At 43.8% G+C, this 18445-nt stretch overlaps 1 protein-coding gene across 2 annotated transcripts in view; it reads left to right on the forward strand.

Moving 5' to 3' along the window:
* The first annotated feature begins 10160 nt into the window (after positions 1-10160).
* The window catches only part of EFCAB6 (EF-hand calcium binding domain 6), a 156135-nt gene continuing 147850 nt past the window's right edge, over positions 10161-18445 (forward strand). The window contains exons 1-2 of one of the 2 annotated variants that reach the window (XM_044277843.1): positions 10161-10223; positions 15738-15891. In XM_044277843.1, the coding sequence (XP_044133778.1) occupies positions 15747-15891 (145 nt within the window). In that variant the 5' untranslated portion in view covers positions 10161-10223; positions 15738-15746. The remainder of the gene's footprint in view (positions 10224-15737; positions 15892-18445) is intronic. The other variant, XM_044277844.1, reaches the window with a different exon arrangement.

Genomic DNA, 18445 nt, shown 5'->3' on the forward strand with positions numbered 1-18445 from the left:
AAGATGTGTATATTATAAGGTATGGTCTGGACTACACCCACTGGGATAGTACCCTGTAAACAACATAGCTACAAATAGTGCCAGGAATAAATAGTAATAGTCGTGTCCAGACCAGAGTATAAAAAACTAATACCAATATTCAAACTCACCCATTTGCAATTGTGGCCAACAATACGTTTCGGCGTACCTTCATCTGGGGGTAACATCATCACATACCTCCCAACTGTTTGGATGTTGAAAGAGGAACACTTATGGTTCGTTGCGTGAAACATTAATTTTTCTTGCATATTTATACACTTCAATAGTTTTCTCTTATGAAATAGCACAAACATTATCTGAATATAGAATAGAAATTTCTAAAATTCTAATTGCATAAAGCAATGAAAAAATATACAAAGCGGGCTCTAATATACAGATAGGAAACAGACAAACATTGTAAATGCAATAATGAAAATCTATACCTCAGATAAAAATAAGGGACATTTATGGAGTAAAGAGGGACATGCTCCAAAAGACGGACACTTGGGAGGTCTGTTATCATTGTGAATCATGCCTAATAAACCCACCAACACCAATCACACAGATTAATTGTAAAAAAGTATCACCTGAGGGCCAAACCCGCACAACATCACTTCCAGGCCGAGCGTCACGCTCACACGCAGTCACGTGACAAAAAGTCAAGTGCACTTTGGCTCCCCCTCTGGTGACCATTTAGTATTACAGTTTGTAATAAACATCAGTTTATATATCTGTACATCATCCCTTATATTGTATATGATTACCATATATAACCAGACGCCTGCTGGTGCCTGTCCGTGTAGCACTGGCAGTATAATTCACTGTACTGTTCATAAGATCACCTGTCAAAGTCCACTTGTGTGACTAGGAAATGGTTAAAAAAGTTAGGTAAAATTTTATCAAATATAAAAATATCCAAGTTAAAAAAGAAATACACCTTTTCTCCACTGAAAAAAATATTTTCAATGAAAAAAATTGCAAAAATAAAATCCCCTCTGTGTCCATAAGGACCTGCACTACAAAATAATCATGTAATTTACCCCATACAGTGCATGTTGCAAAAAAAAAAAAAAAAAAGATCAAAAAGTGTTTCATACCCCAAAATGATACCAATGAAAACTACAAGTTGTCCTGCATAAAATAAGCCCTCACTCAGCTCTGTAGGAAGAAAAAAAAAAAAGCTATGGGTCTTGGGATGCATAAAAAAAAAAAAAAAAAAAACTTTTTAAGGGTTTTTATTGTGCAAAAGTACTAAAAGGTAAAAAAAAGAAAAAAACTATATGTATTTGGTATCGTTGTAATCGCACTGACCCAGAGAATAAAGTTATCATGTTATTTATGCCAAAAAATTAACTGCGCAAAATTTAAAAACTCAGATGCACTATTGCTGTTTTCTCCCATCCCCGCAGAAAAAGTTAAACTAGCACTTGGATCTGAATACTTTTGCAATTGCAGGTAATTAAAAATTCAGTACAGCCAGTGAGCTATTTAACCCCTTCAGCCACCGTGATGTACCTGTATGTCACAGTGGCTGAGGGATTGTATGGAGCAGGGTGCTGCGATGAGTTTGCTCCATACGTGATGGGTGACGGCTGTATAATACAGCAGACACCCAGCCGCAATGACGAGGAATGGCGATCACGCCAAACCCCATCATTTAACCCCTCAAATGCCACACTCAACAACAATCATGGCATCTAAGAGGTTAGGTAGAAGGATGCGGCTCCCTCTGCCTTCTGATTGAAGCCCCCGCAGTTATAGGAAGAGAGCTGCAGTAGAAAGGACACGCCCTCTGAGCTGCCAGGTTGAAGAGAATCTAGCGGAGCAATGACTGAGGAGATCTCTGGATCCATGTGAGGTCCAGGGCTGGTTCTAGCTTTGTTAGAAAGGTATTGTGATATACTATATGAGTCTGATTTTCATTTTTTACATCAATAATGGCATAACCCAGTTCATAAAAGTTACTTAGAAAGTTATGTGCACCCCAAAATGTTGCTATTAAAAACTATCATATGGCTACATTGATGGAAAAATAAAAAAGTTATAGCTCTTGGAATGTGACGAGGAAAACAATCTTGGTCACTAAGGGATTAATAACCAAACGTTTTTGTATGTTTTTATTCTCACATTCCAAGAGCTTTTAAATTTTCCCATCAATATAGGGTGTAAGTGTAAGAGTTTTTTTTGTGGTGAACTTTATTCTATGGGTCCTATGAATATGTTGATACCAAATATGTATAGTTTTTTAAAAATGTTTTAGTACTTTTTCAGGACAATAGCATGCTCGGTAGAAAAAAATAAAAGTAATTTTTATGCTGCTGCGCTCTGGGAGCCAAAAATCCACAGGAAGCCGCAGGAAATCTTCATCCCATATCTGCCAATGGGAATCCACATTGCCGCTCATATGGCACTCATTTTTTCAGTGTTAATTTGCCATTTCTTGGCGTTTACTAACCCATGCTTTGTTCTGTGGTATTCAAACTACAAATCTGTGGCAGAAACTTCCAAACTGTGACTAATGGGTAACAGATAGGTGGCTGACAACAGGCTCTAAAATGGTCCAAATTCATTTGGGTCCCTGACAGCAGTACCATCTGGATTGCCCTGATGGCAAAGTGAGGGACATTCATCAACTCTTTTTTATGCCACTGCCGTGGCATAAAAAAGTTGCAAATTATGCACAAAAATGTATGACTTTTTGCTTCTCTCAACACTTTTCAAAGGCTCTAGTACCCTGGATACAAGATGAGATACAGTTGGGCATGGAGGCATACAGGTTCTATATGGTATCCTGAAGCACATCTACCCACAGATGTTGTAGCTGGGCCCGTAGATCCTGCACATCCCTGCCATGAGAGGCAACAAGTGTGACCACAGGACGTCCTGCACATATCTGAGCTTTAAGTGTCCCTCTTATCACTACTAGGGGTGACTGACTGTTATATGAGATGGCTCCTCAGATCATTAGACCAGTAATTGGGGTAGTGTGTCGCTTATTACGAGGCCTTCATATTCAAACCTGACCATCATCAAATCCCAAACAGAACCTGGATTCATCACTAAGGATGATACAGTTCCAGTCCATAGTATTCGGGCTTCTCGATTATGACACCACTGCAAAAGAAGGCAATGATTGATGTCTACTCAGACCACGGACCATTTACAGGCTTTGTGACACCACATTTCCTTCTGTTAAGTGCCTGTAAATGGTCCGGGGGCAGAGACAGGGGTGTGTAATGAAGGTGACATCTGTGTCTGGATGGTGGACAACAAATCTGCCCGTGCTTGTTATTGGCGAATCAAACAATCCTCTCTACTGGTGTTCTGACTACCTTGTGTGGATGTCCTCACGTAACCACTGCTCCCAACACCTCCTAAAAGCTCATTAAGAACGGCCTAGATGATGGGCAAATCTTTGAAATAATCATCCTGCTTCTCTCATTCAAATGATGTGCCCTTCTCAAAGTCTGTCAACTGGGGAAAATGTCTTTGAATCCATCACAGAGGCATCTGTGTCTAGCAATCAGTGATCTCTCACCAGAAGGTACACTACCCAAAAGTAGCCTCTGATGGCCTTTTGTATAAGGCAGCAGGGGAAGCACTTTTACCCCCACTTGTGGCAAGCTCCAGCATCTACCCACACCTGTAATCATTTACACATCTGCCTGAGACATAACTGCATGCTGAGTTTTGCGGCAATCTGACATTTCTATCTGGGTGGGTTCATATTTTTTTTTAAGTGTCTGTTAATGACTACAGGTATGGTCTGAGTAGACACTGGGTCTTGTCTAAAGTCTAATCTAATCACTGAGTATACTTGTGACTATTTTGTGACCTTTTTGCAAATAATGAATTGCAGTAATAAATTTGGCTAAAACGTAGTCAACCACGAAACATCTGGCCGAGGCTTAGTAAATGCAAACAGCCAGGCATGGTGCAAACCACCCGAAACATTATGCAAATGTGTCCTAAATTTCGCACAAATACCTACTCCACCGACAAAACAGGCAAAATCAGTGCACTTGCTATCCCATTAGATAACGCCAGTCTTACTATACCTGTCTCTGTGTATTTTTTTAAAATCTAATTCAGTTCAGTCTATGACAAAGCAGCGGTGAGTAGGAAGAGAGACGGGAGACGGCACGTGCACACTGCGAGCGTCTTCTCTTCATACAGCTGATCGTAGGGAGTGCCGGTCCCCCGCCAATCTGATATTGATGACCTATCCTGAGGAGCCCGGGCAACCCCTTTCATTAATGTTGAGAGCATCAGACTGTTATGTACCTGGCCAGTGGTGGTGAGAAAGGCTCAGGCGTTCCTCTGGACAGCGGCCCACCGCTAAATTTCCCTGTATGGTCAATGGCTAGCCTGCCTCTGCCTCAGTTTGTGTTCAGGAGGTAGGATCTAGCCTCCGATTTTAGCTCCTGTACCCTAAAGACCATTTTTCCATTTTCGTTTTTTTACTCCCCGCCTTACCAAAGACATAATTTCTTTATTTTTCAGCTCACATATTTTATACTACTACTATCATGTTGTCACTATACTATACAACATACCACTATACTCTATACTACCACTATACTATACTACCACTATACTCTATACTACCACTATACATACTATCACTATACTATACTACCACTATACTATACTACCACTATACATATTATCACTATACTCTATACTACCACTATACATATTATCACTATGCTCTATACTACCACTATACAAAGTATCGCTATTCTGTCTATTACCACAATACATACTACCACTATACATACTATCACTATACTCTCTACTACCACTATACATGTTATCACTATACTCTATACATACTATTGCTATAATCTATACTACCACTATACATATTATCACTATGCTCTATACTACCACTATACACACGACCACTATACTCTATGCTACAACTATACATACTATTACTGTACTCCATATATATAATACCAGTACACATACTATCACTATACTCTATACTACCACTATATATACTATTGCTATAATCTATACTACCACTATACATATTATCACTATGCTCTATACTACCACTATATATACTATCGTTATAATCTAGACTACCACTATACATATTATCACTATGCTCTATACTACCACTATACATAGCATCGCTATACTGTCTATTACCACAATACATACTACCACTATACTGTATACTACCACTATACATACTATCACTATACTCTCTACTACCACTATACATGTTATCACTATACTCTATACATACTATTGCTATAATCTATACTACCACTATACATATTATGACTATGCTCTATACTACCACTATACATACGACCACTATACTCTATGCTACAACTATACATACGATTACTATACATACTATCACTATACTCTATTCTACTACTATATATACTATCACTATGCATATTATCACTATGCGCTATACATACTATCACTATACTCTATAATACCACTATACATACTATCTTTATACTCTATACTACCACTATACTCTATAATACCAGTATACATACTATCACTATGCTTTATACTACCATTGTACTCTCTACTACCACTATACATATTATCACTATACTCTATACTACCACTAAACTCTCTACTACCACTATACATATTATCACTGTTCTCTTTACTATACATAGTATCACTATACTGTCTATTACCACAATACATAATACCACTATACTGTATACTACCAGGGCCGTTTCTAGGGGCGGGCGGGCCGGGTGAGTGAGTGAGTGAGCGCCGCACTGCCTGCCTTACCGTCCTCCCTGAGCCCCTGAGCAGTACTGCTACCGTCCTCCCTGAGCCCCTGAGCAGTACCGATGCTGAAAAGAAGCCTGCTGTGAGGCGAGTGATGGTCGGGGGGGGGGGGGGCATTAATTACAATGGGGGGCGGGGGCCACTGTGGGAGACATACAAATGGGGGCCACTGTCACTGAGGGGGACATTAAGTTTAATAAGGATAATATAGCTGAGTTATATTACTCTGCCCATGCCCTGTATAATAATGTACCCATCCCTGATACCCCTTAGTTATATTACCCCGCTGGAGTAATATGACTAAGGGGTATCAGGGTACATTATTATACAGGGCAGGGTAATATAACTCAGGACTAGGCCTATCAGACATTATACAGTTATAATGACACCCACAGCAGCCTCCATTCTAAATAATGTCCGTAGTGATCCTTATTAAAAATAATGTCCCCCCACAGGCAGGCTCTGCGGGCGGTGGCGTTCACTCACTGTACGTCATGCGCCGCGTGACGTACAGTGAGTGAGGTGAGCACCGCTGCCCACACTGCCTGCCTGTTACCGCCCGCCCGGAGCAGTGCTGATAAAGAAGCCTACTGTGAGTGAAAGCCTGAGTCTGTGGGTCACTGGGTGCGTCACTGTGAGTGCGAGCCTGAGTCTGTGGGTCACTGGGTGCGTCACTGTGAGTGCGAGCCTGAGTCTGTGGGTCACTGGGTGCGTCACTGTGAGTGCGAGCCTGTGTCTGTGGGTCACTGGGTGCGTCACTGGGTGCGTCACTGTGAGTGCGAGCCTGTGTCTGTGGGTCACTGGGTGCGTCACTGTGAGTGCGAGCCTGAGTCTGTGGGTCACTGGGTGCGTCACTGTGAGTGCGAGCCTGTGTCTGTGGGTCACTGGGTGCGTCACTGTGAGTGCGAGCCTGAGTCTGTGGGTCACTGGGTGCGTCACTGTGAGTGCGAGCCTGAGTCTGTGGGTCACTGGGTGCGTCACTGTGAGTGCGAGCCTGAGTCTGTGGGTCACTGGGTGCGTCACTGTGAGTGCGAGCCTGAGTCTGTGGGTCACTGGCTGCGTCACTGTGACCATCCGTGCAATGTGGTTACACATTTTTACAATGTATTTCATCGAGCAGTTTTGAAGGGGAGGGGGGGGGGGTTTTTAGAAATTTGAGAGAGAAATTTTACCTAGAAACTGCACTGTATACTACCACTATACATACTATCACTATACTCTCTACTACCACTATACATACTGCCACTATACTACTACCACTATACATACTATTGCTATACTATACATACTATCACTATACTCTCTACTACCACTATACATATTATCACTATACTCTATACTACCACTATACATGTTATCACTATGCTCTAAACTACCACTATACATACGATCACTATACTCTATGCTACAACTATACATACTATTACTATCCCCTTTATTACCAGTACACATACTATCACTATGCTCTATACTACCACAATACATACTACCACTATACTCTTGGGTTTTTACGTCCCAGGTGCATTATCTTGCACTTATCAACATTACATTTTAGTTGCCAGATTTTTGACCATTCCTCTAGTTTTCCTAAGTCCTTTTCCATTTGGGGTATCCCTCCAGGAACATCAACCCTGTTACAAATCTTTGTATCATCAGCAAAAAGACACACCTTACCATCGAGGCCTTCTGCAATTTCGCTGATAAAGATATTAAACAATATGGGTCCCAGAACAGATCCCTGAGGTACCCCACTGGTAACAAGACCTTGGTCTGAATATACTCCATTGACTACAACCCTCTGTTGCCTGTCCCTCAGCCACTGCCTAATCCAATATGGGAGTCCAAGCCCAAAGACTGCACTTTATTGATAAGCCTTCTATGTGGGACAGTATCAAATGCCTTACTAAAGTCTAGATGAGCGATGTCTACTGCACCTCCTCCATCTATTATTTTAGTCACCCAATCAAAAAAATCAATAAGATTAGTTTGACATGATCTCCCTGAAGTAAACCCATGCTGTTTTTCATCTTTCAATCCATGGGATTTTAGATGTTCCACAATCCTCTCCTTAAGTATGGTTTCCATTAATTTCCCCACTATTGATGTCAGGCTTACTGGCCTATAGTTGCCCGATTGCTCCTTACTACCTTTCTTGTGAATGGGCACAACATTTGCTAATTTCCAATCTTCTGGGACGACTCCTGTTGCCAGTGATTGGTTAAATAAATCTGTTAATGGTTTTGCTAGTTCACCACTGAGCTCTTTTAATAGCTTTGGGTGTATCCCATCAGGCCCCTGTGACTTATTTGTATTAATTTTAGACAGTTGACTTAGAACCTCTTCCTCTGTAAAGACACATGCGTCAAAAGATTCATTAGTCTTCTTTCCTAACTGAGGTCCTTCTCCTTCATTTTCCTTTGTAAAAACTGAACAGAAGTATTCATTGAGGCAGTCAGCTAGTTCTTTATCTTCTTCCATATACCTTCCTCCTTTTGTTTTTAATTTGGTAATTCCTTGTTTTAGTTTCCTTTTTTCATTTATGTATCTGAAGAATGTCTTATCGCCTTTTTTCCCTGACTGAGCTAATTTCTACAATACATACTACCACTATACTGTATACTACCACTATACATACTATTGTTATACTATACTACCACTATACATACTATTGTTATACTATACTACCACTATACATACTATTGTTATACTATACTACCACTATACATACTATTGTTATACTATACTACCACTATACATACGGTATTGCCACTATACTCTCTACCTCCACTATATATACTATCACTATACTCTCTACCACCACTATACATATTATCACTATACTCTATACTACCACTATACATACTACCACAATACTATATACTATGACTATAAATACTATTAAAACACTCTCTACTACCTCTATACATACTATCACTATACTCTATACTACCACTATACATACTACCACTATACTCTATACTACCTCTATACATACTATCACTATACTCTATACTACCACTATACATACTATACATACTACCACTATACTCTATACTACCTCTATACATACTATCATTATCACTATACATACTACCACTATACTCTTTACCACCACTATACATATTATCGCTATACTACCAATATACATACTACCACTATACTCTATACTACCACTATACATACTATCATTATCACTATACATACTACCACTATACTCTATACCACCACTATACATACTATCACTATACTCTATGCTACCACTATACATACTAACACTATAGTTTATACTACCACTATACATATTATCGCTATACTACAGGGATCAGCAACCTTCGGTACTCCAGCTCTTGCGAATCTACAATTCCCAGCATGCTCCATTCATTTCTGTGAGAGTTCTGAAAAGAACAGAGAAAGTATGCATGCTGGGAGTTGTAGTTTCACAACAGCTGGAGTGCCGGAGGTTGCCTACCCCTGCTATACTATATACTACCACTATACATACTACCGCTATACTATACATACTACAACTATACTATGTGCTACCAAAGGCGTAGCTATAGGGGGTGCAGAGGTAGCAGTCGCTACCGGGCCCAGGAGCCTGAAGGGGCCCAAAGACCCTTGTGCCACATAAAAAGACACTGGCATTATTGGCTGGCAAGTGCATGCTGGTCAAGTTACCCCTCTGGCTGTAGGGAAAAGGGTAAGGCCAAGAATTTGGCATGGCAGGGGTGCGGTTTTTGCCTAAGGCAGCACAAAGGCTATGTGCTTCCCTGCCCCTAATCACAAAGCACTGAGGGAAAGGGGGGCCCAAGCTGAACTCTAGCACCAGGGTCTATGAGCCCGTAGCTACGTCCCTGTGTGCTACCACTATACATACTACTGTTATACTATACATACTACCGCTATACTATAATACTACCACTATACTCTATAGTACAACTAAACATACTTCCACTATACTCTATACTACTACTAAACATACTACCACTATACTCTGTACTACCACTAAACATTCTACCACTATACTTTATACTACCACTAAACATACTACCACTATACTCTGTACTACCACTAAACATACTACCACTATACTCTATGTTACCACTATCACTATACAATATGTACTACCACTATACTGTCCTCCACTATATAATAATACTCGTCAAATATTTGCCTCTCCTCCCCGCATTCATAGCCTCTAGGGCTAAAGTCCCGCCTTCTCTCCATGGGAACCCCTGCCCCAATAAAAATTCTCCTGTTCTTTTACACGTGACATTTTCGTCCAATCACTACGCTGGAGTCGGTTTCCACAGCAACAGCGTCTTGGAAACACGCTGATGCCGGATGCTGAGTAGCCGGGGAGACGAGCACACAGGAGAGACGGTATGAGCTCGTCCACATCGGACTGACCTCCGGGCACCGCAGAGGTGAGTGTGCCCCCGGTATGTAGGCTCAGCATGGCGCCGCTCGCGGACTCTCTCCTGTACCAGCCTGTTTACCGGGCAGCCAGTGGCTGGTCCTATGTAGCCACACACCTAGCTGGCAGGGTTATTATCTGCAATGTAATGTACATCTAAAGCCTGCAGCAGACAAACGCAGTTGCCCATAGCAACCAATGAAATTCCAGCTTTTCTTTTTTCAGTGCAGGTTAGAAAATACAAGTGATGTGATTGGTTGGCAGTGTACTTGGCATGCAGGTGGAGAAATGTTCCCATAGACCAGGGGCACTCCAGCTGTTGTGAAACTACTATTCCCAGCGTGCTCCATTCATTTCTATATGAGTTCTGAGAAGAGCAGAACAATTATGCATGCTAGGAGTTGTAGTTTCACAACAGCTGGAGTGCCGGACGTTGCCTACCCCTGCCGCACACCATTCTCTCCATTGTGGATCATGGCGCCAAAGCCCTGCTCAAAGGTCAGTGGTGGCTGTTGAATAGGCTACCTGGGATGCATACAAAGAGTCTGGGCCCCTGAACACCCCCTCCCACCTTGGTGAGATGCATAAGGCAGGGGCTCTGTGGTGGAAAAGGGGTCTGCCAGGACTCTGTGGGTAGGAGGAGGAATGCAGAGTGGCAGGGGTGGAAGTACGCCACGTGGGGGACACAATCTGACAGGGTCAGTAAGATGCTAGGACTGTGGAATGGTCCTAGAGGGGGGTGAAGCTGATGCCCTTACACAGCACGTTCCCTCCCTATGCTGCCTCTGGCTCCTGAAGTGTCTACGTTTTCCGACCACCGCAGCTTGCTTGGAAGCCCCTCCTCACACACAGCACCCATATTACCTGCGTAATTCTCAGACCAGATGCCAAATAAATCGAGACACAAAACAATAAATTTCAACTCCCAACCAGACCCCTCAATTAGTTCAGACCAGACATGCATCCATTCTGCTTCTTACGCCCAAGTCGTCTTCACTTCCAGCGCCAGTGACAGGAAGGGGACAGGACTGTGGAATAGGGAGTTGTGAGTGTTCCCAATAATTGCCCAGTTAGCATTCTTTGGACCCCCCATTATGTGTATGCTATTGCCGTTATTGTTTTGTCCCGGAGGAAACTAGAGGCCCAGGCCCAGGTTCCATTCACCAAAGTGACCACATTGATCCATGGTGAGTGGGATCTGTTTTACGTTTCTGTCCATGTTCCTGATGGCAGCACCGACGATACTGTCCTGATGCCAGCCTGCTGGTGGAACAGATCCAGCAATGCATTGTGGGTTTTGGGAGCACAGTGAGGAGAATGGGAGTGGTAGTGGTGTGGGTGATAGTAGTTGTCATGGTACTTATGGTGGCTCACGCTCCGGGTGCTCTGCTCTTGATGGTCAGGTGCAGAATTCTAGACAAGACACCACAGCGGAGTTGAAGAAGGTTAACCTAAAGCCTTTACTTGTATAGTAGATGAAAAAACACATCCACACAAGATGGAGGCACAAACCTTCCAACCTCCAATGTCTTCCTCACCCACAGGGCCAGCTGGGGAGTGCACAGAAATCCAAAAGTTCTCTGCAGTTCCTTCAGCGGCGCAGATGCTACGGAGCGGCACTACAAGCTGTAAACTGTCCTGAATGAGACCCAGCCAGGAGCTGTGAGGTCTGTTAGCCGTAGACGTGCGATACCCTCACAGACTGTCTTCAGCTGCCCAACAATCTCAGGGGCTGACCGGAGTCTCATGGGGGCAAAATTGGCTGGTGTTGACTGACAGGACTAGGGGTAGCTCCGCAGCAGCCTTGGTCCAGCATACTCCATACTCCTAGCGAACAGAGGGAGAGCCAAGCCCATGGTTGTCGTGGTGTGGCCAGAACTCTACCAGAAGTGCTCTTCCGTCATCTGTTTGCTGCTATGCATCCGTACACTTTTGCCTCGACTGTACTGAACAGCGGAGTTGCCTACACATTCAATACGTTTTCTTTTTTTACAATGGGAATGACTGGCATTTGTATGGCATACAGTTTCATAAATGTATAGCCCAGATGTGAGTTTAACCCATCATCTGTCAGCAGGTACCTATGGAACTGGCTGACCTGTTGCATTTGTGCTTGGCAGCTGAAGACATCTGTGTTGGTCCCATGTTCATGTGTGTCTGCATTACTGAGAAAAAGGATGCTTTAATATATGCAAATGAGCCTCTAGGAGCAATGGGGGCGTTACCATTACTCCTAAAGGCATAGTTCTCTCTGCAACTGCCGCACCCTCTTCCCTTTGATTGACAGGGCAAGGCGTGATGACATTTACACTGCCTGGCCCTGTCAATCAGAATGGAGAGAGGCAGTTGCAAAGAGAGCTGAGTCTCTAGGACTAAGGGCATTGCTCCAAAGGCTCATTTGCATACTTACCAACATTTGAATTGGTAAAATCAGGGCACATAAGCCCTGCCCCATAAATGCCCCGAAGCCATCTTTGAGACACCCACTTGTGGGTGGGGCTTATGTTAGCCCCACTCATTTCAGCCTGGGACAGCTCAGATTTGCCAAGTTGTCTCCTAAAACCAGGGATAGTCTTGGCAAATTCAGGACACTTGGCCGCTATGCATTTGCATATATTAAAGCATCCTTTTTCTCAGCTAAGCCCACACATATGAACATGGGACCAACACAGATGCCTTCAGCCGCCAAGAGCACATGTAACGGGTCAGCCGGTGTCATAGGTACAGATCTGCTGACAGATGCCCTTTAATGGGGAGAAGCCCATTCTATAAGCCCTGCATTTGGGCTTCACAGAGAGGGACCCCCATCAGGGTAGTCATGTCAAAGGGGTAGTCATGCCAAATCAACGCCCTCGGTCTGACAAAACGATCATTGCACAAAATTCTTTTACAACTATATTTTTTGCATAAATCAGTATGTACATTTTGAGCCTTCGGCATTCGATGCCATATATAGGACCACATCGTCCCCGAGTGAAATCGTGTATAAATTCCTCTGTGGTGCAGAATACGTATACAGACCACAATACGGCGCGTTTACCGTTCTGTATAACGGTTCTATAACACACAAGGTTTCATACAGGTTCTTGATGGATCCAGTTAACTTCTGTAGGTCTGAAATGGGCACCAAAGGGCATCACCTTTTCTTGTTGAAATCAGTGGATGGCAGACTGAAAAATGAATTCTGCACATGTTAATTTCATTTCAGATTAAGTTCATAATTAGTTAATATAATAATAATGCCATCATTTTTCTTTATAGAGGCCAGAGCTTCACTTTCTTCATTACAGAGATCCAAATAGCGAGAATTCTGGCAGCCTAGAGCCACCACTAGGGGGAGTTTAGGAGTTAACTGAAGACAGATGTGCTTTTGGTTTAAAGAGGTTGTTCAGGGTTTTTTAATTGCTGGCCTCTCCTCAGAATAAGCCATCACTAGCTGATCGTCGGGGCTTTGACACCCCATACCCCCTGCGATCAGCTGGTCTCGGTAGCTCCATCGATGGCAGTCAGCACCGGGAGCTCACTACTACAGCACATTTCTCATTGAAGTCAATGGGAGCAGCTCTGTGGTGGCTAGCCCCCGCCACTATAATTCCCATGGTGCTGTGTAGCTCCGGTGCCACACAGACCAGCGGATCGGTGGGGTCGGAGTGCTGGACCCCTCTGATCTGCTACTGATGGCCTTTCCTGTGGAAACTCCATCATTCAAAAAACCCTCAACAACCCCTGTAATCAGAGCTGTAATCCAGATCCTGTGAGCTCCCTCTAGTGGGAAATGTATGGAAGGGGAGCAGGGGATTGGGATCAGAAACACGGAGCTCTGACCACAATAACTGTATGCTACAAAATAAATCTCTAAGTTTTGAATTGCCATCTTCTGTCAAAAATTAAGAATTCCACTAAGCTTTTCATAAAAAGTTGGGTGAAAAGCTGAATGGACGATGTGTGCTAAAGGACTATAGGTAAAGGGGAACCCTCAGCTCTCCTGACATGTCTGCTGTAGTAAATAGTTTTATTCCCCATGATATACCAATTCTGAGCAGGTTTTCTTAGAACTCTGCTTTCTGCTGTTCCTTGGTTATTCCTCTTAGAAATACACAAATACATCGACACCTGGCTGTTCCCAGTTGGGGATGTGTTTTACACATACTGTTACACTGTCTAATCAGTGTGAGGCCTCATGCACACGGCTGTTGGGCCGCCGTTCCGAGCTTTGGGGACTGCAATTGCATTCCCCAATGCACGGCAATATCTGTGCAGCAGTCCGGACCCATTAAACCTGAATGGGTCCGTGGTCTGTCCCCACCGCAAAAAAATATGACATGTCATATTTATTTGCGGTGCAGAACAATGGAAAGAAACACCACGGAAGTACTCCGTAGTGCTTCCAGTGTTCCGTTACTCTGTTCCGCATCTCCGGAATTGCGGACCCATCCGAGATGCGTGGTGCACACGGCCGGTGGCCGTGGATTGCCGGCTCGCCATTTACGGGCCGCAATATGGCCGCGGCCGCCCAACAGCCGCGTGCATGAGGCCTTAGATTGTCTAGGGAAACACCAACAAGGGGAATGGTAACACTTAGTTAATTTATTCCTACACTCCCAGGAGGAATAACAGAGGTACGGCATAATGCAGAAATGATTTCATGGGGAATACAAGTATTTACTAACGTAGACATGTCAGGAGAGTTTATGGGCCATCTTTTAAAGGGGGTTTTCAGGGAGTAAAGTATTATCTGATTGGCGGGGGTCGAACTTGAACCCGCCAATCAGCGGTTTAAAGAAGCTTTGGTGAATGCTGCGGTCTCTTACACCAGTGATGTCACATTCATCAGTCACATGACCCATGTGCTGCTCAGTGCCATTCAAGTGAATGGGCCTGGGCTGCAGTACCAAGAACTGCCACTATACAATGTATGGCGCTGTGCTTAGTAAACTGTGAGGAGGCCACAGCACCACGGCCTCTTCAAACAGCTGATCGGTGTTGGTGCCAGGAGTCAGACCCCCTCTGATCTCATACTGATGACCTATCTGTCGGATAATTCATCAATATTGTACTCCCTGAAATAACTCTCATGGGTGGCAGCCATGTTGGTTGTCATCCATCTTTCTCATCAGAGTAGAAGCCTGAATAGAATTTTTAATATCTTGACAGAGAAGAGGGCGACTCAAGGACATATATTTATTGATTTCTCTTTCATTTTTCCTCCTGGTCCCACAAGATTCCCCGGCAGTTTGGAGACATTCCTCCATTTTAGGCCTTGTTGTCACTGACAGCTCTTTAATGTAAGACTCCTTTTCGTTATTTCAACCTTTGTGAAGACGTTCTCGTGTGCTGAGATTTTAAATTGTACCATATGAAGACATAATGAAATTCTTCAGGCAATGAAATGAATTAGGATTAGCGAGACTGTGCGTGACATCTCCCAGATGACTAATTTCACTTATTGGCAATTAATTCACGAAAGCATTATTTCAGTTAATGTACCAGTAAAAGTTGTATTTGTTGTTCTCTCATTTTCCAGCAGAAAAACATGGAATCTAAAATAATGAATTCTGGTAATCTGACTGAACTGCGTCCCCTCACACGAAGCATCACCTTTACGGGGCGGCCATATTCTTCCTCGTGCCGGAGCTTGTCTCGAGGCAGCAGCTCTTCATCTCTGAGATCTTCACTTCGTAAGTTTTACAGATTCATCATTTATATTCTAATGCATCTACATATAGGCAAATGCAACATGTTTGCCCTTTGGCCCAACATTGACCTCTACTGGTTCCCTCTGTAAGGTCCAATATCTACTTCACCTTCAGGGTAATACAATGTGGCAGTTGTCAGGGGCAAGCCCACCCACTACCTTCCAACTGATGTATAGCTGCAACAAAGTTTCACTTAAAGAGGACCTTTCATTACAATAAAAAATCTAAACTAAGCATACAGACATAGAGAGCGGCGCCCAGGAATCTCCCTGGGCGCCGCTCCGTTCTCCCGGTATAGGCTCCGGTATCTTCAGATTTTCTGCTCAACTGGGAGGAGTCTGCCCTTGTTCTCCTGGGCGTCTCCTTTTCCCAGGCTGGAGTGCTGGCCAATCGCAGCGCACAGCTCACAGCCTGGGAGAAAAAAAACTCTCAGGCTATGAGCTGAGCGCTGCGATTGGCCAGCGCTACAGCCTAGGAGAAGGAGATGCCCAGGAGAACAATGCCATGCTCCTCCCAGTTAAGCAAAAAATCTGAAGATACCGGAGCCTATAACGGGAGAACGGAGCGAGCGAAGTGCAGCGAGATCCCTGGGCGCCGCTCTCCATGTCTGTATGCTTAGTTTAGATTTTTTTTATTGTAATGAAAGGTCCTCTTTAAAGAGGTATTCCCATCTCAGTCATTGGGGGCATATTTATCTAGGATGTGCCTCCAATGTCTGATAGGTGCGGTTCCCACCTCTGGGACCCACGCCTATACTTAGAATGGAGCCCACAAAGTGCTGGAGGGCTCACTGCACATGCACGTCCGTCTTCCATTCAAGCTCTGAAAATAGTTGAGCTCTGGCTTGGCTATTTCTGTCAGCCCCATAGAAGGGAATAGGGTAGTGGCTGCGCTTGCGTGGTGCGCTTACCATTTAATTTAATGGGACTTCCGAAAAGGGCTACCATAAGAATGAATGGAGGGCAGCTGCACATGCGCGGTGCGCCCTCCAGCACTTTGTGGCCTCCGTTCTGGGACCTGCACCTATCAGACATTGAGGGAGTATCCTAGCAATATGCCCCCAATATCTGAGATGCGAATACCCCTTTAAAAGTAGTCTGTCATCACACTTCAGATCGCTAATCCATTAACTCCACAGGATACATCACATAAAACCAGAGCAGACATACATATGGTGGTGCTTATAATGGCAGAATATATGAAAAAAAAAATAAACTTTAATGGTTTCTTGCACCATGAAGGGTTCACATGGTGTAATAGCATTGGGTGTGGACCCACTGTGCTAACTAACCAGTTTGGCTTCAGGCTAAATCTAACTGCGTTGTGTTGGCGGTCCCCAGGTATTCACCCTTTAACACCTATACAGGAATCTGGACTTCGCTGCAGGGAATCATCCAGGCAGATGTCTCCTGGAGTAGTCCTGGTGTAGTTGGCAGCTGACCCATGGGGATCAGAGACAGCGATGCAGGTACTGAAGGGTCAGGCAATATATGAAGTCAGGAGAAAGGCTGAGGTCAGGGCAAGCAGCAAACAAGCATATCCGAGAGACAAGTGTGAAGTGAGGTCAGGAGTCGGTTGTCAGGCTAGAGTTTGGTACACAAAAGTCAGACAGAGAATGACACCTTTGCTGTTAACTAGAGACTAGACAACCTAAAGCTCTGGAAGGAGTACCTTAAATACTCTGGGGAAGCCAGCCGTAGGTTGGGGAAGGAGTTGGGCGCTTGCAAGCTTGCTGTTCAAGTGGCCGAGCCTGACCGTGCATGCACCCTTAGGGAGCCAGGAGAGGAAGACAAGGAGGAGAATATGCAGGCAGCTGCCTGCAGAAGACACCGGCAGCCAAAAAACCACAGGACACCAGCGTAACACATGGCATTACCAAGCCAGGGAAGTGTAATGGCTTTTTGTTGTAATCCCTCCCTAACTCCTTCCTTTTCAATTTGACTGACAGGTCTCATCTTCCTTTACATCATTGTAATGGCTATTGAATTGCTATTGCACATGGATATGGCGCATGCACTGTTGCAAACAGCAGGGGAGGTCACCGTGCACGCACTACCTCTAGATTGCTCAGTGTAGACAACTCATTTCAATGACTCATATTGATGTAAGGGAACACCAGTTACATAGTTAATACGGTTGAAAAAGACATAAGTCCATCAAGTTCAACCAAGGGATAGGTGGGGATGCGAAACCCAGAAGGAATTGAGACTCAGATTTCTACACATTTTTAAAAACATTAATGTTGTTTACTTTTAAGAATTCATCTAAACCCTTTTTAAAACTGTCTACTGTTCCTGCTGTGACCACGTCCTGAGGAAGTATATTCCACAGATTCGCAGATCTTACAGTAAAGAAGCTTTGACGCTTCCGGAGTCTGAACTTTTTCCTCTCCAATCGGAGGCAGTGCCCCCTTGTCTTTTGAGCACATTTTACATGGAATAGCTTTTCACCGTATTTTTTGTATGGCCCATTAATATATTTGTATAGGTTAATCATGTCCCCCCCTTAGACGTCTCTTCTCAAGACTAAATAAATT

This window comes from Bufo gargarizans, chromosome 2, assembly GCF_014858855.1.
Source record: "Bufo gargarizans isolate SCDJY-AF-19 chromosome 2, ASM1485885v1, whole genome shotgun sequence".
NCBI classification, from domain to species: domain Eukaryota; kingdom Metazoa; phylum Chordata; class Amphibia; order Anura; family Bufonidae; genus Bufo; species Bufo gargarizans.